General features: G+C 38.6%; 1 protein-coding gene across 9 annotated transcripts; it reads right to left on the bottom strand.

Moving 5' to 3' along the window:
* Positions 1-1,388: 1,388 nt before the first annotated feature.
* Positions 1,389-23,023, bottom strand: AGTR1 (angiotensin II receptor type 1). Of its 9 annotated transcripts, none has more exons than XM_015291377.4 (5): positions 22,879-23,023; positions 21,650-21,762; positions 19,953-20,059; positions 17,964-18,068; positions 1,389-3,183 (listed from the first exon to the last, which is right to left on the bottom strand). In XM_015291377.4, exon 5 carries the CDS (start codon positions 3,128-3,130, stop codon positions 2,051-2,053), a length of 1,080 nt encoding a protein of 359 aa, XP_015146863.1. In that variant the 5' UTR covers positions 3,131-3,183; positions 17,964-18,068; positions 19,953-20,059; positions 21,650-21,762; positions 22,879-23,023; the 3' UTR covers positions 1,389-2,050. The 9 variants fall into 9 exon arrangements, with proteins under 9 accessions (XP_015146863.1, XP_040561410.1, XP_015146862.1 ...); XM_040705476.2 differs by having other exon boundaries at positions 21,650-21,758; XM_015291376.4 differs by lacking the exon at positions 19,953-20,059.
* Between the last annotated feature and the right edge of the window lie 1,038 nt (positions 23,024-24,061).

The raw sequence follows: 24,061 nt of genomic DNA, 5'->3' as shown, positions 1-24,061 counted from the left end.
GATCTATCGAGAGGCAGGAAAATATTGCTGCTGCTTCCTTTACTAACTTTTAAGATGAAAAATGTGTGGCTGCGTCCAGCAGGTGGCAAACACAGCACACCAAATAACGTCTGAGAAAGAACTACTTCCTCCAGTGGAGGCTCCTGATGCAGTTCGACATGTATGCATGTACATGAACAAAATGTCACACAGATAAATGGCAAGCTCTGTTAGTCCTTCATCAGCTTACTGTGTGCTCTGGTTGCTATTTATAATGCATGGCATTGCTGCCATATTCATTTTCAAAGAATGGCTATTTCATACGCCTGTGTAAGGATATAAGCTGAAAATAAAGTGCTATGTGTGAGAATAACACAGCTATCCCTAAATGACACATTCAGGTATCAGATTTTTAGAAATAGCTTTCAATTAAGTCAGCCTTCAATGAAAGAGCATTTTTTTTAATGAAGTACAGCTGTAGAAGTTTTACTGAATCATCACAGTGCCTTGTGAGATGTAAATAGGAATTATAGAAAATCCAGCTGCTTGCTAGCTAAGCAACATTAAAGATAGCATTCAGAAGATTATAAATACTGCAAATTCTCCAGGGTCGGTTATTTGTCTATGTGACAGATATGTGAATTTTTGGAATTTTCTTACTTAAGCTTTATTATGTTGGAATGTATGCATGAGTTCATTTATCTTTGAAAAAAATAAATGGGAGTTAATCAGGAGCAAATTTTTCTGGAGCTCATTATCTGAGGTTATAAGGATATATGAGGATTTCAGGAGTTGGAACTTCTTATCACCTTTTCCCCTTCAATTGTGTGGTGAGTTTGAGCCAGATTTTTGTTCTGATTTATGCTAGTATAAACTTGAAATTGTTCCATACAAATAAAAAGTGGGTCTACATGGAGCAAATAATCTTCATTCCAGGATCAGTTTCATATAAGTGAAGAGCAATGAAGTAAATGCCAAGGACAAAGTTCAGTCCTGCTTATTTAGTGATATGACTAAAAGCATCACAATGCTTTTTTCAGAGTCTGATCTTAAATATCCAAGTATTCTGAAAAACTGAATGGATCTCATTAGTTGGTACTTCTCTCGCAGAGTACTCTGGTTATTCCACAAAAGTAGCTTGAAGGTTTCTGATCACTTCTGTCCTACAACTTCTGTTTTCAAACAGTTGCATAAAGCACGGAGTTAGCCCACTCTGTAAGCAATGTTCTTCAGTCAGCATAGCATACCAGGGAGAAATGTGAGGAAACCCTATTTGTGTGTCTGTATACGTGTGTGTGTATATACATATATATTACTAGTATAAAAATACCCACTGGGATAACAGTGTTTGAAGAAATGTTTGAAATCTCTAATTAGGAGTATAAATCTAAAAATATATTTATTCTATATTTAATAAATAAACCTGCATTTTATTGCATATATTATGAAATTTTGCATTTTAAAAATGGAAAATAGTAGCACAAATCAGAATGAGACCACTTTCATTGTCCTTAAATTTCAATCTCTGTTTAAAATTGGGCCTGTAGATAAGGTATATATTTGAAAAACAGGTTATAAATACAATGACAAATGACTCATTAAAAAGAACAACAACAAACAACCTACAAAATAACAACAACAACAAGAAAACCACAAACCCAAAACCAAGCAGTGTAGTTCCGTCAGGGCCTGCAACAAAACTTGGCAAAACATGGCTCACATGTGCAAAACAAGTTCTTCGTAATTCACGTTGCTTACAAAAGCTTTTCCTTTAAGTTCAGAGATCTTCTGTAGTTTTGAGTAAATGGCAGAATGCTGACCAACTCTGGAGTACCTGACCTACCGTTTATGCTGCTTTCAACAAAGAAAAACAAAGTGAAAATCAGGCACTCCTCTGCACAATGTAAAGTAGAAGGCCACTGCTAAATCTTTGTAGTGTGATTTTGCTGAGGTGATTTAATGTTTCTATAATGAGCAGTAAGCTGTGATGTCTGGGACTGCAGATGGATTTTGTCATTCATGCTGCTTCGTTCACAACCTTGTTCAGATAAAAAGTATATAGCGTAATGCATCACTCAGCGTCGAAAGACCCAGCAGTCTTTTTAGTGGGCAAGCGTATATTTTCTGGTGGTCGATACGAGAGGGAGCTCATTTTTGTAGTGAGACTTGGATGTGTGCTGACATTTGGTGGAATGTATTTTATTAGCTGAAGGAAGTATTTTTTAAAGTTTTTTCCAAAGAAAACATAAAAAAAAGGATTCAAGCAATTGTTGAAGTAAGCGATGCAGATAGTGAAGGGCATAGCTGTATCCACAATATCAGTAATTTTGCAGTCTGTTATTACATGTAATTGAATTAATACATCCAGAAAAGTGAACACTTGATGAGGAATCCAGGAAAAGAAGAAGAAAAATACTATTGCCACAATCATCTTAAAAATGTCATCATTTCTGGTCTTATTTCTTTGAATTTGATATGCCTTCTTCAGTGTCTTCCAAATTAGGGTGTAACTTGTTAGTATGATGAGAAAAGGGATTAAAAATCCCAGTAAATTCTTGGATAAACCTAGCCCAACCCTCAGTGTTGTGTTATTGTTGTCATATCGAAAGCCACAGACCGTCATGTTCAAGTTCTCTGCAAAAAATATATTGCGATGAATGATGACGGGCAAACTGGCCACACCAGCAAGGAGCCAGATGACAATGCAGGTTACTCTGGCAACAAACATGGTACGTCGGATTCGTGACTTCACTGGATGCACTATAGCCAGATAGCGGTCGATGCTAAGGCATGTGAGTAGGAACACACTGGCGTACAAATTGAAACTTATTCCTGCTGATGCTAGCTTGCATAAACAGTTGCCAAAAGGCCACTGGTACTCCATGGCCGTATAGGCTGCCCAGAGTGGCAAAGTTATTAGAAAACACAAGTCAGCCAGTGCCAGGTTTAGCAGAAAGATGCTAGCCACTGTTTTTAATTTCATGTAGCAGTAAATAACAATAACGACCAGGCTGTTCCCAAATATGCCTATGATGAAGATGATACTGTAAACAGTTGGAACCATAATGTAGATGTAACTGTGCCTTCCTGAAACAGGACAATCAACGTGAATTCTCTTAACAGTTTCTTCGGTAGAATAGTTTGGGACCATCTTGATCTCTTCTGCTGTGGCCTTGTTTCAGGGAAACAACGTGAAGGTCAAACCTGTGAGGAGGGGAGGCAAAAAGAGGAAATAAAAATAGTTCGTTAGGGATTTAGGTTTTTTCATTGTTTTTTTATTTTTAATTTTCAATTAAATCTCAAGATTTTCTGTTTAACTGGGGATACAACTCACTGTAACAAATTCAATTTCTTACTCATAAGAAATGGAATAGTCGGCAATTAATCTGCTTTTCATTAACTGACTTCTGCCTATGACTTTCAGTTGAAAACTGGATTGTGGGCACCCCATTATTAATCACTGCTCTTCCTGAAAAACTTAAATGAAAAGCAATGGAAACAGTTTTTTGCCCTTTTAATTTTTGTTCATAAATATATGGTATAATCTCTTTACTGGTGTTCCTTTGCTTTTCTTTCCACGTGCTTGTCTTATATAGCTAATGCTACTGGTGTTTCATGCTTTTCCTCAATTTTATAATTCCTGGGCTGTATCCTGCCCTCATTATCTGTGAAATCAGAATTTCCTTCCAAAAACATGAGGGTAGGGTTCTTTTCTGGCTTTGAATAGAAGCGGTAATCAAGTCTGCAATCTGCAAGTTGTGAACTTGCAGTTCGTTCTCTGCAGAGTTTTACCCTGACACCATAGATAGCAGTTGCCTCAACTACAAAGCACTTGTTTGTCCGGAACTTGCATTGACTTGAGTGGGAAATTCACAGTGTGTGCTTTCGTTGAATCATTTTTGTTTGGAAGGCAGGCAGATGGAACCAGCAGTTTGTTTTACTTTGCTCTTTGCTGATTTGGAGTGAAAGACTAGATTATATATTCAGCCTTGCTACAACACCTATAGCAGGAGCTTTATCCTGACTCTACAGAGACCTGGAAGTGAGCCATGCAATATGTAACAATTAAGCAATAAATAATAATAATTTAAAAAAAATGCCCAAATCAACCCAAGAATACTGGTTCTCAGCCCACAAAAACTGAGGGGAGAATTCTTTTTCTATAACAGATGTGTCTTGATAATCTGCTGATCATGCTAGTTTCTTGAAAATACTGAGAAAGCAGAGAGCCACTACCTTAAACTGGTCAATTTATATCAGCTAAGACAGTCATAGAATCATTACGGTTGGAAATAACTTCTAAAATCATCTAATCCAAACATCCACCTACCACCAATACTGCCCCCTAACAATGTCCCTCAGTGCCACATCTCCATGGTTGTTGAACACCTCCAGGGATGGTGACTCCACCATCTTTCTGGACAGTCTGTGCCAGTGCATCACCACTCTTTCTCATGAGTGAAGAAATTTTTCCTGATGTCTAACCTGAACTTCCCTGGTGCAACTTAATTCCCTCTCATCCTAAGAGTCAGGAGAGCCAATACAGAAGTATTCATTACCTTTGAAATAAATAAATGGAGGGGAGGGAAAGGAGAGAGGGAGAGCCATAAAGCTGTCTTTCAGTGTTTTCTCAACTGATTTCTATTTTAAAGTAAACCTTGCAGAATATAACAGAGGTAAGAGTGTTAGGAGTTGGCTGTACATCATTAATTTTCATTTACACTAAGAGAACCCAACAGATTTCTTTCAATTTCTGAACAAGGTTCCAGATTAAAATACAATTGGTTAATGAAAATATGTTATAAAAAATAATAGAGACCAATAACAACAGATGGCTGTACATTCAGAATCTTTATTTAGATTATTTTTTCCTATAATCAAGTACTGTATCTCATGAGCAAAGCTATCTGGATATCTCAGAAACTGTGCTTAAGCACTCTGACTACCGTTTTACTGTGTACATTAAAAAAAAAAACAGTAAAAAGAAAGAAATGAATTCAGATAAGAGTTTTTATTTTGATCTCTGATGTGAACAGTCTTCCGTTGGACCTTAAATATTCAGAAGCTACCTAGATCCTGTCTGGCTTAGAACTATGATGTTGAACTACGAATGATTTAAAAAAAACAAACCCAAAAACTTCTGAAAATCCAGGCTTGTGCTTCTTTGTCATAATTAGTAACTGCAGAAATAGTCTAAGGATGCTAGAGAAGGCACAATTCACATTACTAACATGTGGCAAAGAGTTGAAGTCGCAGTCTTAGAGTAAGAAAAATAATTCTAGATCACATTAATTCTATAAAAATTGTACGAATACGGCACTCATTCGGTTTGCCAGGGCTTGTGTGTTTTGCAGGACTAATTTCCTTATTAATGATTTATGACTTTAGCTGCGAGTCTGATACTAAACCTTTTCCAGAGTGAATAAGCAGCCAGTCTTCACTCAAAAAGGAAACATAAAAAAATAAAAATCAATAGTTATTATCGCAGAGTAATTTTTATTGCTGTATGCAAGATCCTGACAGCTGTCAGCCCAACCCTGCCTGAAAACAAGATTAAGTGAAATATACTGGCTTTAAAACAAACAAAAAAACCTTGTAAAGTCACTTTTGTATAAACAGTATGTATTCAGAAAGATGCTTGGTCTTTCAGTAATGTGGACTGCATTGTTAAGGAGGCAGTTGGTCATCATTTTCATTGCTAGCACTGATGTTCAAAGGTGGATTGTGTGAGGCCCTGGTCAACCTGTTGTAGTGCCTGAGTTAATGGGTGGTAACCCAGCCCACAGCAGGAGGGTTGGAACTAGATGATCTTTAAGGTTCTTTCAACCCAAGCCATTCTATGCTCCTGGTAAAGGCATAACGCTACTGTGTTAAGTGACTAATGCACTCCAGTTAGGAGACAAATCTTATTCCTAAATAGCTGACTTTTTCATCTTTGCTTTTAACAGGAAAGTGAGGCATAGATACACTTCTGCAAAGCTCATACAGGAAGTCTGGGGAAAAGCCATGTACTGAACACAGAATATGGGTTGCAGTCAGTACCTTTTGAGCATGTCTCTCTTTGGCCCTCAATTAGCTTCTAATCTTCTTTTTTCCCCTCTTAGCTAGTGTTTATTATAAGGTCTGCATTAATTAGTTGATTCAAAAATCAAATGGGGCAATCTCAAGACTTAGGTTCTTGATATTTCTGGATATTGGAATATCTAGTTAACTTCAGCCAATGGCAAACCTTTTGTCAAGATACGTAATGTAATACCTACCAGGCTCTCCAATTTATTCTGTGAATTAGTCTTGATAGTCTTCAAAATGACATCACCTTTTTCTACCATGTTTAAGATATTAAAAAGTCAAGCAAATACATCTGATGTTATACATGTGTACTCCATTCTGATCACATATGGCAATTTGTGCTCATCTTGCTGACTCTCACTGTGCCATATCTACAGTACCTGGTGTCTGGTTCTGTGGAAGGTCATCCTACCCAAAGGACAGGGAGCATCAACATAAAAGGACTGCAAGATAAATCCTCTTATCTCAGCCCTTGGTTGTGGAAGTGCTTGACAGTAAATGACAGATTCTGCAACATTGAAGTCTGGCAATATTACCTTGCCCCACCCACATGCTGGTGCTGTGTGCTCTATTCACTACCACAGGCAGCAAATGGGGCTTTAAGCAACTTGGTCTAGAGAAAGGAGTCCCTGCCTGTAGCAGGGGGGTTGGAACTAGTTGATTTTAAAGGTCCCTTCCAACTCAAATCATTTTATGATTCTATATCCTTTGCTTATTTACCCACTGAGATAACATTCAAAAATTAGCACTATGAAACTGAAGTGAAGTCAGCATTGGAAATCAGGACTGCAGTAAAGTATGCAGGGCCCAATGAAGGCTGAGCAAGATCTTTCTCCAAAACTAGATGAATGGTTATAAGTGCTATATAAGCAGATACTTCCACATAGGAAGTATTACAGACTGCTTGAAAGTGTTGCAGAAATAGTGATTAGTGCAACTTTCTTCTCTTAGAGTTCACTACAACAGATTAAACCACTGTCCACTTAAATGCAAGTATTGAAATTGTGCACATAGATAATTCCATTTAAAGCATCTTAAATGACCTGAGTTAACATAATGGTAATTGGATCATTTGAAGGCTGATACACAAGGAGCTTTTTCAACAAAGACTGAACTGATGTGATTATGAATGGCGTGGCAACATCAGTCTTAAAGCAAATTATCTGGTGAGCAGCAAACCCCTGTTGTATGTTACTGTCCTGTTTGACCTTTTATCTTTTTTAATTACAATGATTATAATGAGTCACTGATAATGAAGCGCTTCAGACTGTTCTACCAACTATTATTTACCACTCCATTCATTGCTTCTGTTGGGTGAACATGCATCCTAATTAAACTGCCTGTCGAAACAACAAGGAATGCTAGGCCCATACAAGGTAAACAGCACTCTGCCTGCTGAAAGATAAGATCACACTGACTGGCTTTCTGTGAGAACTTCAGCAGATATAAATAGGTAAGCAGATGTCACAAGTCAGTTTTTAAACAAAAAAATGTGTATTTAATATTAGCTTTGACACAAACTAAGTAAACTCTGACTGAACAACCCTGCCACCATTAGGAAATGTTTGGTTGTTTTTTTTTTCTTCTGATGGTAGGTTGATTATTTACTTTTCTCGTGAATGAGATAGTATTACTATGTAGGAGGACGATGCATTCTAATTTCATATAAGATTATTACACAGGGAGAAGAGGCCATAAAATGTTTGGAACAGTATGTTCAATATTGAACTATGTTTACTTTCTTGTGGTTCAAGCTTTTTCCCTCCATCTTGAGAGTTTAGCTCCCCCTCCTTTCCCAATTTCTTATATTCTTGTTCTAATTGCTGAGAAACTAATTATACTTCCCAAATGCTTTATCTCACTGCATTTTTTTTCCTACCCAGCATTGCAACCCCCTTGTTCACAGTATTTTTAAAAATAGATGTATTTTTTTCCACTTCATGTGCCTACTTCAGCCCCTTCCTTGCCTTCCTGGAGCTCCTGAGCAGTACCAAGCTTATATTCCACAAATACCCTGCACCAAATGGAGTAGGAATCCATCCAGAGAAAAGAATTACTGTTTAACAAATATGGATTTAGAAGATAAATGAACATAAGAAACAAATTGAGTGCAGTTCCTGTCTCTCTGAGCAAACAATCTTGCAGAAGACCTGTGCTCATGTAATCATAAATCCATTCTCCAGAGCTGGGGGAAGGACAATTGTTTGGGAGCCCTGTGACTAATGTGACCAGCGTGAAGAGACTGGACATTCTGCAAAGCTGTACATTTACCCTTCTCCTAGCTCTTACTTTTGTTGCTTCTTCTAACAGTCAGTTTTCCTCACTTATAGCTTAATGAAGTATTTTTAGTCTACAGTTGATAACACAAAGTGAGAAGGGTAAGAGCAACGCAAACACTGAGGCAAGTAAGGACACTACTGTGGCCTTGCAGTGTGCCTAGGCCTCCTGTCATCACTGCCACTATCTTCCACAGAGGTCAGTGTCTGACTTCATGGTGAGAGACAATAAACCAACATAATGTTGAAATGTAACTGCAGCAGGCAGTGTGGAACTGGAACCCTGTCTGTGCATTGGCTCAGGAGCAGCAAGAACAGAAGTAAGCTTCAAAAGATCCTTATTTGTAACTGTCAAGTTGGATGTTGCTTTTGCAGTTTTGGAACAAGAAGTGATTTGATATGAGAACAAGCAGAATTTACGGAACCTTGTAAGTGGCCTCTGCATAGGTGTCCTCTTATTCAGTCATGCATAAAGCAACTGCCACTCCATTGAAATTGCTGTCAATTTTGTGGTGCTTGCTTTTACTATGTGCCTGAGTCATAGTGAGGTACTTAACTTTTTGATTCACAAGTATGCTCTGGTACTTTTGAAGAAAAAAAAAAACCCTGTATAAATGTGTATTTGTATGACTTATGCTAATATATTTCCAGTAATCGTACTGCACTCAATTATTACTCTTACTTATTCCATAAGGTAGGTGGAGTGTCATCCATATTCATGTGTTTTGCAGCAGTGGGACACTGATCTGAAATAAATTTTAATTAACTTGTGTTTTGCTTACACTATCTTAACATGCAGCAATTAAACTTTTATTCGTGCTTTATTATTTTAACAACTGCTGCTTTGAATCACATAGAGGAGAGGTATACTGGTGAACACCAGGCTTGCAGCTTGGCAGTCTTGCACTGCAAAACTGTAAATATATGTGTGTATATACATACATAAACTATATTTAAGTATAAAATAGTTATCTTTTTATGTGTAGATTCTTTGTGTCATTCCTTGCTGGAGCTGGTCAACTTCGTTTGTGCTAGCTTTATGTAAGTGATGCATAACGATCTTCATAGGATTTGTTTCCTCAAAACTCTAAATTGCTTATCACTTGGTTTTTAGCTAGCAGAAGACTAGTTATTGCTACCTTGTAAACAGAAATTGTTTATCTACTCTGACCTCTGTAAAAACTTTTCTGTATTTATTTCTTCTTGCACATTTCGACAGTCTGTCCTTCTGTATGATGGCTTTCATAATTTATGCTGAAAAGAATGAGCATCTCTGCTGTGTGTTTTCAGAGGCTACTCTCATTAATTTTTCCTTCACTTCCCAAGTGTCTTTCAACTTTACTCAATTTTAGACAAATTTTATGTGAGAAAAAGTCAGACAAAAAGATGTTTTCATCTGGAAACATTAGTGCTTGAGGAATGAGTGAATAGTGAAATCAGGCAGGAGGATGCTACTTTGACTGCTTTGTTTTGGGTAAGGGTGGAGGAAAACCTGAAGGAAAATAACTCAGTTTAGCACAGTGGTATTTGAATTTTAACTAGTATAATTCATCCTTTGACCACTAGAGGTCCGTATTTCCCATTTTAAAATAATTATTTCATATTCATGTGTCATCAGTTTTCAAAATACCACCTTCAGGATTATTCAAGATGTAAATACAGAACAAAATTCTATCAGAAAACATCTGTATTTATGCAAAGTATTATGTACCAGTGTGAGCCATTTAAATTTTCCTTTATTACATACTAGTTTATATCTAATTTCCTTTATTCTAGTATGGTTTTGCAGCCTTTCAGTCCAGTTCTTGCACTGGTAAGTCAAGGAGCAAGGCCCTGGCACTTTTAGACATATGTAGTTAAACTGTAAATCTTTCAAGCTAAAATAAAAAAAGAAAAAATAAAGAGTGTATAGGGAGAGTAGAAGTATAATTTACCCAGACAATGTAGGAAGAACGTAGTTTTTCCAAATATCAGAATGATACTGAAAGTGATTCTAAGTTATTTTCACTCAAATGTGTCTTTTAAGGGAAGACGTTTTTAATGCTGAAAAAGCAACTTCGGAACAATTTTTGAGATGAAATGGCAATATGATCCTACACAGCTTTTATTATGCAAACGATGATTTTTACTCTCTGTGTAGAATGCATTTTTTCAGTTGTAAACAATTTTGTCATTTGAAAATTTAAGTATCTTTTCCAGCCGCACCCACCCAAACTATCTGTATAGGTACACACTTTTTGCTTCTGTCACTGCCCACCTGGGCATGTTAGTAACCCTCTGGGACGCTCAAGGCTCAATGATGGTACTACAGTTGAAATGATTTGTTTAGCTAACCAATCCTCTAATGCTAGTAAGAGCAAATAACTTTCAATCCAGATAGGGAAGAAAGTTTATCACTGTTATGGAAACGTTTATTTTATTGAAACTAGAAGAAGCCCTGTACAAGCATATGATGGTTATATCTTGAAGCTTTTACAACCAGAAGAGAACTGGTGATGTCTAGAGACAGGAGACTGGCAAACGGTTGGCCAGAGTTAAAATGCAGAAGAAAGAAAAATCATCTCTTGATTATACGCTTCAGCGCTGTGTGTTAGAAATGGATGTTAGAAAAGTTGGCACAAGTGCCAACGTTTAAACCATTAGTTTATGTGGCTGTGGGGTGATGAATAAAGCCTTCTATATATATAGCTATTGAGAGAAGATATATGTATATATTCTTTGAGACGTTTTCCCATTTGAGGACAGTCAGTTGTATTAGAAAGTAAGCTGTGGTTCTATGGTATCTAGAACCTGTAAAATGCTACAATGCCTCAATCCATTGAGGCTATGATTTCTCCACACTGGTATGCTGTATTACCAGAGCACCTCCTTGACCACCTTTGTTTGAAAGGGAGATGGAACAACCCAGAGGGCCAGTCTTGTTGCCGCATCTTCTGTTCTTAGGCAGCCCTAAGAGCCTTCTGTTAATTCCCAAAGTTTTGGAGGCAGTACAGAAAAGTGCCATGTTCTGCATGGAGTACAAGAGCCTTGTTCTAGCTCTAGGACACCATGACCCACTTTGAGTCCTTACAATTGAAGGACTTTTAAAACAGAAGAATATTGGCTTCAGAAAAACAACATCCCTGTTAAAGCTTTGTGGTATTATTAAGCATTTAGTAATACTGCTATATAATATGTAACAAACCTTCTGGATGCCCTTTCCAACAGCTTACGCTGCATTAACATCACAGATATTACTGGTAGCTGCAGGGGAAGTGAAAGCTTGGACAACTTTTTCATGTACTCTTGTAGTACTTGCAGGGTCCAGGAACACTGGAAATACTTACTCATGCAATTTAGTTCTTTGGCCACAGTTCACTACCAATTCCCTCCTCATCTGTTGGTTTTGTTTTTGTTTTTCTTTTTCCCCCAAGAGTTAGGAAATCCTGATATACATATTTCTATAAAGTTGTATTCGCCTATATTAGAGCCAAAGAGGGATTGCTTAACTTCACTAGAATTACTCAACCTCACTAGAACACTAGCATGGCCATTATAGGGTTTTTTTTGTTTTTTTTTTTTTTTAAGTTTGTTGACTAATCCACAGACCATTCATTATGGATAGCCAAAAGTACAGTAACTGACTTTTGGTAAGTATTTTAGTTCATAGATTTCATTTTTCTGGTCTTCTAGGTTTGGGCTTAGCAGTAAATATTATTCTCTGGGAGTTTTTCATATGTAAGCACAACATTTAGCTTTCTCTCCTGTTAAGGGGAGGAAAACTATTCTTAAGTTCAATAAATATAGATGTGCACTCCAAAACACTGAACAACTAACTATTCTCAGCATGCACTGTGTTTGTTTATCTAACCTCTTGGGAAATTCTGGTGAGGTGGAGGTTCTATAGATCACTGGTTCTGGCTTGATGGTGTACCCAGTCTTCTGGGTAGCTTACAGTTTTTCCATGTAACTTTCTCTTCCTTCCTTGTTTATCCTTGAGAGCAATCTGTTTTCGTTCTTTGACCAAGACTGTAACAGTGTATTGCAAACTCTCTGGTGTTTAGTATGACTTAAGGAAATACAATCCATATAATACTTAAGTGATAGGAATGTAAAGTTATCCATATAGCAGTAACTTAAGATTGAAAAAAATAAATAGAATGAGAATGTAAAATAAATTCTTAGCTTAAGATTTCTAGTTCAGTGTTCTTAAACTAAACATCAAAAGACAAAGCCTCAAAGAATACGATGTCTGAAAATGGAATCTCTAAGTGATATCCCCATGTCCCAGTCCTGGGACACTTGCTCAGTCTTGTCAGAAACGAAGATCTTCTTTCTCTCATTTAGGTTATTAACCTACACCCGAACTCCTTTTTAAAAATGAGTTGAAACAGAAGGTAGTCCCTCATCTTGTTTATACCACAGGGTGAAAAATGGCCACTTTTTTCTAAAAGACATAGAAGACAATTGGATATATCAATATTTCAAAATGAGGCCATTAACTAGCATTACCCATCAGCATGGATTATTATTATTACTGTTATTATTATTACTGCATCTCTGTTCCATCAGTTAATTTTACCAGAAAGGAAGATTGGTGATCAGCAAGGAAAGAAGAAATATTTATAATCAGTACGCAAGCCTAAAGATTACTTATCAGGGACTTATCTGCTCCTCTCTGTTTTTAACAGCCCTATCTAATGCATAATGCCAGAAAGAGAAAAGTCTATTTCAAATCACAGCAGTTCTAGAACTTCTAAGATTTCCAGCATTAACCTGTAAAAATTTTTGAAGGGCAACATAAGATGCTGTTTTATTCTAAACATACAGTTCAGTATACATTCATAATTTCAGATGTGATGTCTCGTTATGTAGTACCCTTAGGGTATTTGGAAGTACCCAAAAGAGTCCACAGTTAACAAGAATGAAGCCATCGAATCCCAGAACGAATAAAAGTGAGATTAGTTTGAGCCATGAAAGGTTACGTGATGCACAGTTACTTTCTCCAAATGATAGTAAATGAGTGGATTAACACATTTCCTTTATTGCAGCCAGAATTGCCTATATAAAATATAGTGTGCCCCATGTGATTATTTTTAATAAAAGACAGAAATCAAATTCAGGTTTGCTAAGAGCAAGTGAAATAATTTGATGAATTTTAAGTTTCTATTTTGATAGCTTAGTTCCATGGAATAAGAAGTTTTAAAGTATTTTTTTAATTGCACAGCAGTGCACATACTATGCAAATGTAGCTTCTGGACACCTAACACCATGCATCTATTAGCATCATTATTTCCATAGAGAATGAACTATAAACTTCTATAGTGAACTCCGCCAACCTAAGGCATAAGGGAGCTGTTATTAATTCTCGGCTTGATTCAGATCTATGTTTCAGCCTTACGTTAAAAAGGCTTTGGAGAGACAAGGTGGGGGAGGACTTACTGAAGTAAAAAAGCACTGCTGAAAGCACTTATGCCCTGTTGTAGTAGGAGACCGGATATTGCATATGAAATATCTTGCATCCTTTCAGGTCACGTAAAAAATCATGGTTTTACTATTATTAATCAGTTTATGTCTTTAAAGCTACATGGTACTCTTCACTGGATCTTGTGGGTACCTACATAAGCATATGAAAATAGCACTAATTGCCATTTTTACTTCCCAAGTCATGGGAGAAATACTGCAGTATGCTCAGGGCTTAATAAGGAGTTATAGTTTTCCATGTTGTTGGGAATATCATCAGTCTCTGATCATTCATTCTTGCTGAAGCGAATGTTTTAGAGCATCCTTAGTTCTGCTGTCAAGATATTTGAATTACTCATTGGTTTCATGAGTTAAGTGGAACATAGCTATCACCTGGAGGGTAGTCCTATTTTGGGAAGGCCACTTCCACAACTTGCTCTGCAGGCAAGACAAGAGCCTTTCTCCTCTACCATTGCTCAAGGATGAGACAATGTTATGAGCAGCACAGAGATACCTACCAATTTAGCCTGAAGATCTGCTCTTTTCAACAATGTTTGAATATATTAAGACAACACTTGCAGCTCAAGGTACAGCTTAGAGCTACCAATTGTTCTAAGCATTGCTATGGCCAGAACTGGGCCTGGCAGGAAGAAACAGTACTTGCATGGCTACCTTTACAGAACTGAGGAATGAAACGCAACATCACTGAAGTGATGCACATATAATTATCAAACTGAGCTCACATCAAATGCTTGAGGAAAGGTGAGTTTCCTGGCTTTCTTTTCTCATTCGTATGATGTCATTTTTTTTATTTAACCAGTTGACTTGTTTGTACTTCAGTCACTTTCTCATTGCCTAGTTTTATTGAAGAAACTTGCATTGTAGTGGTAGTGGTCAAGCTAGTATGGTGATGGCACAGTATTCTCACTGCAAATCTTTAAAACTTCTTGAAAACAAAAGTAATGAGGAATCTAAAAATATCAAAGATCCTGAGACAGAAGAGATGGAACTGCATTTCTGTACTTTCTTGTAAAACAGTAAGAAAGGGGATACAAGAGTTTACATGCATAAATTTCTTCCAGGTTGTAGAGCACATCAGCAACATTTGACTGGTATGGAAATACTGTGTTGTGTGTGAGTGCTTACTTATATATATTAATCCTCAAAGAGACTTCTTCCTGCCATTAAGCTAAATATGGATGGAGCCTTGGGGACCTAAGAGATATTTATGTCTAACACACAGTCCTATCTGCAGATTATAATTTGTTGTTCTACTTTTTTTCACCTGAAAATATAGAGAATATAAATATATAGAAAAATGTAAATTAATAAATAATAAACCAGAGGTGACTTCTCAAGTTTGAGAAATGCATTGTGCAGGACAGTACAGGCATTTTCATCTGCAGAAACAGAATCTGTCAAAGTGGGAGAGACGAAAAAAAATTGCACACTTATCTAAAAAGGCTTTCCTTCACTAAAAAGCTCTAATGAACTGCACTCCTGCTTCTCAGCTACCATCAGTGGTTAAAGCGACTCATAAATTTTAGCAGCGAAAACATTAGCTGAAAAGGAAACACTCATGCAGATGCAGCATTCATATGTGGACAAAGACATATCAAAGTCACTAGAGCACCTTGTCATGTTAGTTAAAACTTCCATGTTGGCTAGTACCGTGCTGCATTTCTAGTAACATGGCTGGTGACTCCTGTCAAACTTCCTGCTAGCCAAGGTGTTATGGCTCTGGGAAAAAACAAATCTTTCTTATGCTGAGCATTTTTTCTTTTGACTTCATTGTGAAAAATAGTGTTTGTTTTACTGGAGAAGTTCTAAAGCAAAAGCAAGTGTATTGTGAATTTCTGTGTAAGGAAATGAATGTTAAGATTTCAACGCCCATGTTCAAAAGCAGCTTTGTTTTCCATGTGTCATAATTCAGCCCTGCATAACAGGACTTGGTTCACTGGGTCTGATTGAGACACTTGATTATTTTTGTTATATAATTAATTTAGATATTCTTATGGTGGGAAAATACTGCTCTATGGCAATCTGCCTCAGAAAAGACTTTTTTTTCCTTAAATGAAAATGTTAGTAACAGCCTGGAGGGAAAAGTTAAAAGATTAAAAGCAAAGGATCAGCATGGAGGCTTCTTAATGAATACCTCATTAGGGTCAGAAAAAAGGAAACCAAAGGCAGAAAGGAAAGAAAATAGTATGGGTAACCGCTGAAGTACAAGAGTTATTCAGATCCCTTCCCCTCCTTCCCCCCCAGAATCTTTTAAAATGGTAATGCAGCTAAGCCCAAGAGAAATTAGTGGCATTGTAGCTGTTTGTAAGTATAACATGGAGAACATAGAGGCCCAGTCGTGCTTTCAGTTAAACAAAACTCCTGTTAGGGGGAATAGGAGAAAATCTGATAAGCAGCCAAACATAAAGATAAGCAATGCATCTGTGATTTTTTTTTATACAAGTCAGCTGGACTACTAAGGTGCTAAGGGGTTAATCAAAGAGAATGAAACCTCAGATACAGATACCTTAATTCAAAGCAGTGTGGAAGGTGTTACTGCCCATGAAAAAAACGGATACTGTGATCCCTAGTGCTTTGTCTGGAAAGCTGCACGCTTAATAGAATGATAGCAAAATAGATGTTCTGCCAAATGTGTATAGCTTGTTTCCTGTTCTTTTTTTTTTCCTCAACGTAAAATTTATTCATTTGTTTCGAAAACAAAATTAATTATTGAACTCTCTTTGCCATTCTGGCTCTAAGAATGTCCCCTTATAGGTTCTGAGTATGACCAAGAGATATAACAAAGCCAAGAAGGATGGTACAACCCAAAAAGGTGAAATGCACTTGTCGTACCCTGTTTCCCCCTCCCCAAATAACCCAAACCCAATAAAAATAAACAACAACCAAATCATTAAAAACAAACAAACAAAAAACACCACAAAAGTAAACTCATATGCTGTGAATCATTGCACCCTAAGTGCACTCTTTGTTCTCAAGCAAACATAACTGAGAAGGATAGTGCTGTGCACTCCAAAAGGTTCTACAGTAGCTCTACTTCACTGCTAGGAAAACAATTAATTGAGGTGAGGAACATATGGCTGTCCTGCACTGATGTGACTTTTTTCCTGATGGTATGCATAAGAATTCTTGGTGAAATGGAACAGCGTGATAACAACGTACTTGCACTCAAAATATTATTAAGCCCTTATTAAAAGAGTTCTTTTTGGAAAGCCCATGCATAAATATTTTTTTTACCCAAATAAACGCTTGATTTGAGAAAAAATTACAAGTGTCCTATGGTAAGCTGCTGTTGGCTAGTTAACAAAGCCAATAGTAAAATAGAGACAAATCTAGCATAAGAGTTACAGTCCTACTTAGAAAACAAGTGTTTTTTTGACCCACGTCAAGTACAGTACCTGAGGAGGGAGAAACTTCTGGGCAGCTACCAAGAGTAGTAGTTGACTCACTCTTGGGTTCATAGGGAAGAAAGGAAAACTGCATAAACATTTAGTTTGAGGTTACAAGAATTAGGGGAGAAAGGAGAAAAGCCTTTTTGTGGGGAAAAATGAGAAGGAGACATGCATCTTATAAAGTTAGATTGAAAGGGGCATGCAGGGTTTCTAAATAAACAAGTTCAGTCTGCATCTTTGTACATTATGTGCTGGCTGCTTTGAGCAAAGGGTTTGCCCAGGCTGTGATGATGCTAAAGGAGGGTTAAATTGAGCATAACTGCCAACAGAACGTTTTTAGGGAAGTCAACTAGCGCATTTTTCTCCCTTGCGTAAGCCCCCCAACATAAAAGTACAGCTGTTCAGTGGTTTTCTGGAATGTTTTACTATTTGCATGAGTCCCTCTGAGCTAAAAACACTGAGGAACAGTGCTCTCATTTAGTGTAACCCTCTCAATTTTCAGAAAATGGAGAGGACTCGGAGGCTGTTTTATTTTGTATCTTTGTTCCTATTCTTCATCTACTGAGTGTTAGACTTCACTAGCCAACTATTGATCAGAATTTGACAAATTGGTATGACCCAGAAATAAAGGAACAGATGATTTAGCTGAAAACAGGCATTTGGTTAAATCACTTTTTGTTCTGACCTTAACTCTAATATTAGCCCTTACCTCAGACAGTACAATACTGTCTAAACATTGACCCTGCCCAAATTCAGTACCAGTTTCTTCAGATACTGCCAGTGTTACCTTGTGCTGAAGCTGGCTTTTTGTCTTCAATCATGCCATTCGTTGCCAATCTGATCTCACTTTCCTGCTGAGAGGTAGTCTTCAGTTATTACCCATTTTCTGTGCCTATAAGAGAAATGCTACTCAACTACAATAAAAGCAGATAAACACCACAAATAGTAACCAGGCATTCTAGCTAGTGTTGTTATATAGTGGATACCTGCACGGTTTTGCTATCAAGCAAAAACCAAATAGAATGAAAATTGTAAAAGATGCCTAACAACCCCAAATCTGTAGTTCTTTCAGATGATGGTGCAACAGAGAATAGTTAACAGCATGTCATTCTAAGCATGGTATTTTCCTACCCTTAGTTGCAATTCAGTTGAAAGCTCCAAGTAATTTTAGTCTAATCCATCATTTATCTGAGGATAAGTCAGTAAATCATTAGACCAGCTATTTTATTTCATGTGCACTTTGTCTCAAACAATCACAGCTGTTAGGATTTACAGTTAAGATAACCTCTCTTCACTTGCTTGTTACAGTGCAGGTAGGAAAAAGTGTAGATATCATAACTTCTCATGTTTATTTGTCACATTTGTTAAATTCCCCAAAATGTTCCAAAAATGACACACTCTTCTAGAAAACATCTGCCTTTTTTTCTTTTTTTTTGATGGGGGGGGCGGGGGGGGCAAAGGATAAGTCGTAGAAGATGGCATACAACATGGTATAAGTGTTCTGAGTACAATGACTTTACTGGTGAAAGTGAGTTTAAGTGACAAATTTGTTGATAGAAATTGAACTTAAACACTGTGGTTAGCAAAAGCTTACTGGTTTGTTTTCACTGCAGGGTGTTTAAGATCAGAAGGAGGAGGCACAAAATGATACTAAGATTAGTAACTTTCTGTGCAATAGTAAGAGTATATGGAAAGACAGCTTCACTGGAACCTTTCTGATCTCCAGGGTGCAGTGTTTGGACCTCCCGTGTGAGGTCCATACACCTTTATGCTTGAAGTGTAAATCCTTTTGTGTCTATATAAAACTCTCTAATGTATTTGAACTAGTGTCTATATGCAAAGTGTTCAACTTTGTGTAAAATTTTAATGCTAGAACTGCTCTCTGATTCACCTGTAAAATAATATTACATCTTTAGAGTGTAACCTGTCTGCGTGTCTTCATAACTAGCTAGGTTCAATTCTCACTAACTGCAACCCCTTTATTCCTGTTAGCATGATGTACACTAACCATACAAGAGTAAGAAAGAAGAAAATGTCTTCCCTTCACTTTCCCTTCTGTTGATAAGCAATATCTATTTTCCATTTAACTTCAGAATTCTACAAAATATTTAACATCTCTATGATGCTCTGCACTCTTCTCTCTCCTACTTGATCTACTTGACCTACTTGATCCTAGCACTACAGAGGCAGACTTCTTAAAAATAGTATAGCTTCCTGAAGGAGAAACTGTCAGAAACTCAGAACTTCTACCGAAGAATGCAGCAGAATTGCTAATTAATATTTGAGAGGAACATATGGCAGAACACAACGTGAGTGCAAAGGGCCAGTGCATTTCTAATAGAATTGTTGCACAACTGAGAACATGAGGCACAGACATCAGCAGTATGCCAGGTAAGGCTTAAAAATTGCAGTGAGGTTACTGAAAGCCTGGAGATTTAGCTAAACAACATAAAAAGACTGCTGTGGGCCTGTAGTGACAGGGCTATACCCTGTTCCAACTCTCACAACTGTAAGCCTTACCAAGCTTGCAAGTCTGAAAGGATTTTGAGATTATACTCTCTGGAGAGAGGTGGTGGTTTAAAGAGGAGATGTAAGAATTTGCAAGGGGACTAATGTGTAGTCAATCTTCAGCTAGCACTGGAATCAGTATGAATTGATATGCTGGTGAATATTTCACTTCCTCTTTTCCTTTTTGTTTTGTCATTTGTTGGAATAGGTATGATCCAGTTCCCCACTAAATAAGCAGTCTCCATTCTGTCTGTGCTGTTTCACTTACCTGCCCAAGCTCCCTTCATTATAGCTTTGGGTGTTGGAGTTGTTGTTCAGACTTCTTTAGGGGTTAACATTTTGGTTGCCAGAGATGTTGCTTGGTTGCCAATATTCCTGTTGCAGACAGGTAAGGGTGGACTGCCTAAGTAGGTCTACCCATTTCCCCAGTTCAGCTTTATGTGTAATATATTCAGATATTTTAGTTTATTTCACCTCTTATTGGAAAAAAATAAAATAGAAAAAAAAAGCACAATATTGACCAAGTAGAGAGAGTCATAGTAGTTGATTAAAATAATGCACAAATATCCATGTGTACTATCCAACTCATGACAGAACTTATACTTTTATGAAGTCCCCAGGAGAGAAAAAGACAGCTGAAGTGTAGGACAAAGAGATGTGCCAGCCATTAAGAAACAATTGGATGATTCTCACAGTGTGATTAGATGCTCTAAGACTTGGACAGCAATGGTCTCAAGACAGTTTATGAATATTCCTGGTGACACTAGTAGCTTCTGGACAACAGGAAGGTCAAAGCATAAGAAGAGAAAGTGATCAAGTACAAGTAGTTTGTGACTGCTTAAAACATTTTCAACCAAGATTATAACTCTGTATAAAAAGTTTGACTGGGACAGTGTAATATGAGTTTGCAGTTCATGGCAGCTTTAGACTACCACATTAATAAGCAGAGCTGTAGGAAAGAACCACAGAAAGTACAAGTAGACTCCCTAGATGTATTCCTTTATAGAAAAGATAATAAGTAGTAGTAGTAAAGATGTATCAGCTACCCACAGTCTGAGATTTTTCATGCGAAGCTCTCCAATTCCTGACTGCACATCTGTAAACACAGTCCCTATGTTTCAACAGAATTATTCTAGCAAGTGTAAATAAATCACTATCTTTGTTGAGCACATCTCAGCTTATGCAGTACTACAACCAGTAGCAAAAAGAAATGAGATGCATTTCCACATACTTTTAGATATTGATCATAATTATAATATTCAGCAGGTAGCACATGCAAATCTTGCATCTTCTTGTTCTAAGCAGGTTGTGGAATTCTGACATTTTAAACTGGAAGGCAGCACTCTCCTCACTTCTGCACCAGGTTTCAAGCTGGCAATTATTGTATTTTAAGCCAGTAACTTCTAATTGCATTTTGCATATGCTGTCCAACCCAAGCAAGGTACTTTTTCCAAGCAATAAGGCAGGAAATAGTTCTACTTTTGCCTTCCTCCAGTGCAGAAATTAACTCTTTCCATCTACTATTTTCCCAAAAGTAAGGAGAAAATGAGAACAACAATTTCATGATAAACGTGATTTCCATCTCCTAATTGTACTGAACCTCTTTATTTCTCTAACAACATAAACTAGAAAGGACATCATAGAAATAACTGATATTTCTCTGTTCTGCAGTTCAAGTAGTAGAGGGGAAAAGCAACGGAAATGCCACATTCTTGCTGGAAAGGCACATAGAACTCTTAATAAATGAATGAAAACTTAACCTGTAGACACTTCATATTTTTGGAAGATAGTATATACTATAGTATATGGTATATACTATATACTATATACATATTTTTGAAAGATACTTATAAAAGATTATGACGGCAACAAGCAAAAGGGTGTGACGCAGTCAGGGGTGTGAACACATTTGTCAGACACTAAAACAGAGCAGTAAGAGCCCTTCTAGATCACCATGGTAATTACCTGCTCCAGGCCATACTTAGTCCTTCTTGCTCAGGCAAAAATCTAATCATGTTAGTGGCGTGGGTTCATGAAGGTGAAAAGGTATGACAGTCCCCTCTTCTCCTGCTCCCTGCCTCCAAATAAACAAAAAGTCCTTTTTAACATCATCCTCTTCTGAGGTTTGTAATTTGCCTGAGTCCATTTACTAGACTGCCCCATGCTACATAAAACAATAGTCAAAACAAGTACTGCTACTTATGGATGGAAATGTACAGTGAACTGTAGCGAGCTCTCGACAGAATCCTGCTGTCACTTATTGCCATACAACTCGTTAATTGCAGTGCGTTTGTAGAAACATAGAAATTAGCACAATTGAATCCTGAAAAGTTAGTGCTTGTCCATACCATGATCAGACTGTTGGATTTGCTTGGAAGAATACAGGGCTCCAATATCAGTGAATAACTGACATTTTAATTGTTTTAATGTATGGAGAGTAGGAGGGCAGTAAGTGTTCCAGAATTTCACCCACTGGCGTTGAAGAATGTTCTGAATTCAGTTTTAAGAATCAAAGCTGAGTTTGGAAGCAGGGTGAGGTCTAACTGGTTACGGAGACTGTACGCTACTTTTAAGTCCTGGTGAAACCAGCACTAATTGCTAACTGGTGGAAGTTGTATTGTCTGGCTTGCTTGTTTCTTTTTCCTTTCTGAAAAGAAACAAATATTTGCATAAGTCTAGAAAAAAATCGGCACTGCCTTCCGTGATTTTTGATTAGCTTGCATCATAGGTTCCAACAGTTAAAAAAAAAAATAAATACTTGAAGCGCTCATCTGCCTATGCCCAGGGGTAGGAGGGCTGGCTGCTGGGGAGCGCCTGGCTGGTGAGGATGTGCCCGCCCTGCGCCGTGCCAACTGGCAGAGGGTGCCTTGGCTTTATCTTCAGGCTGGTGACAAGACAGGAGAGCTCAGGCACGTGGCATGGCTGTGAACGTTGGGGGACGTCTGTCTGTCTCCAAAATAAAAACGTGTCGGCTTAACAAGTGGTTCTTGAAGGGTGAGGTAGGGCGCGGGATTTAAATGCTTGCGTTTTGCCAGGATAAGGTCCTTCCTCTGCCAACTTCATCCTAACCGTGCCCAAACGCAGCAGGACCCGACCCTACCCCACGAGCCACAGCCGCCTTCCTGCCCCCCGGGGCCCGGCAGCGCGCTCCGGGCTGAGCTCTCTCTGCACAGCCGCGGCGGGGCCCCTCTTACCTGGCTCGGCGGAGGCCGTGCACTGCCGTAGCCCCGCACGGGCACAGCCGACGGGCGGGCGGGTCAGCCCCGACGGCTCAGGCACGGCGCCGGGCTGCGCTTTCAGGTCCCGCTGGGCTCTCCCTCCCCGGCCGCGCCGCTCCTCTCGCTCCGCTGCCCGGCCCCTCCGTTTATAGCGGGGGGCGTTGCAGCCCAGCCCAGCTCGCCCGCTGTCTCTCCCCACCCATCTCCCGGGACATCCTCCCTCTGACCCGTCTCCCTCCCACTGCCCCCAGCCCTCCCGCCCCTGCCCGTTGCGGGGCGCCCGGGATGCCGGGTCACGGCTTGGCTCGGTGCGGGCTCAGATCGGTGCGGGGCGCTGGCAGCGCAGGGCAGGCTGTGGGCAGTGCCACGGAAGCCTGCTCGTGAGTTTGACCACGGCTGTCTGAAGGAGAGCTGGAGAGCGCCGTGCAAACGTTTCCAGCTTCTCTAAGAATTCCACGGGCTGTCTGTGAGCACACCTGAAGCGATCCGATCGTCGCTAGTGAGGCTGCGATATGAATACAATATATGTCAAACTTAATTCTCTAGGAGTAGAGGGAAGAAGGAGACAAGTCTGTTAACCCGCTTAGGACACGCACATCCTGGGGATTTGCTAAGGGAGTGTGCGTGACCATTTGTTTCTCTCTTTTTTCTAAACCTGGTTGTGATAAACAGGACAGGGAGCTCCTCTCCCAGGCAGCGTTTCTGAGGCTGATATGCTCACTGAGAACAGCATTTCACACGTTCTGTTTTATTTTAAAGTCTTCTGCCCGTCATTATGGAGAGAGCTAATGCTTTCAATGGGACCTGCACATTGCAAATTGCTTCGTAATCTTTCTGTGTGTTTTTGATAGCCCACTTAAGGAAGACACAGTGACCTAGGATGAGCTGACAATGTAACTTGGCTGTGGCTGAGAGTAATTAGGACCTACAGCAATTTCAGTGCCAGAAGGCGGCACATCATGAGGAAACATTTGGTTCCTGCAGTAATAACAACTTTAGCTAGAACAGTAATTGCCCTTTAACATCTGCGCAGGAATAATCAGTAAGGAACTGTCTGGTTACAATTTGTTTTTAAAAATCTGTTAGCTGAAATAGAGGTTCCGATAGAGAACCAAGGTGCATTGCATGAATGTAATTGTTCCAGGCTGTCTCTGATGGA

The sequence above is a fragment of the Gallus gallus genome, chromosome 9 (genome assembly GCF_016699485.2).
Source record: "Gallus gallus isolate bGalGal1 chromosome 9, bGalGal1.mat.broiler.GRCg7b, whole genome shotgun sequence".
Taxonomy (NCBI): domain Eukaryota; kingdom Metazoa; phylum Chordata; class Aves; order Galliformes; family Phasianidae; genus Gallus; species Gallus gallus.
This window is presented reverse-complemented; position numbering and strand designations above follow the sequence as displayed.

Excerpts from the sequence above, each read along its gene's own strand:
- AGTR1 (XM_015291377.4), bottom strand. The coding sequence starts at position 3,130 with ATGGTCCCAAACTATTCTACCGAAGAAACTGTTAAGAGAATTCACGTT.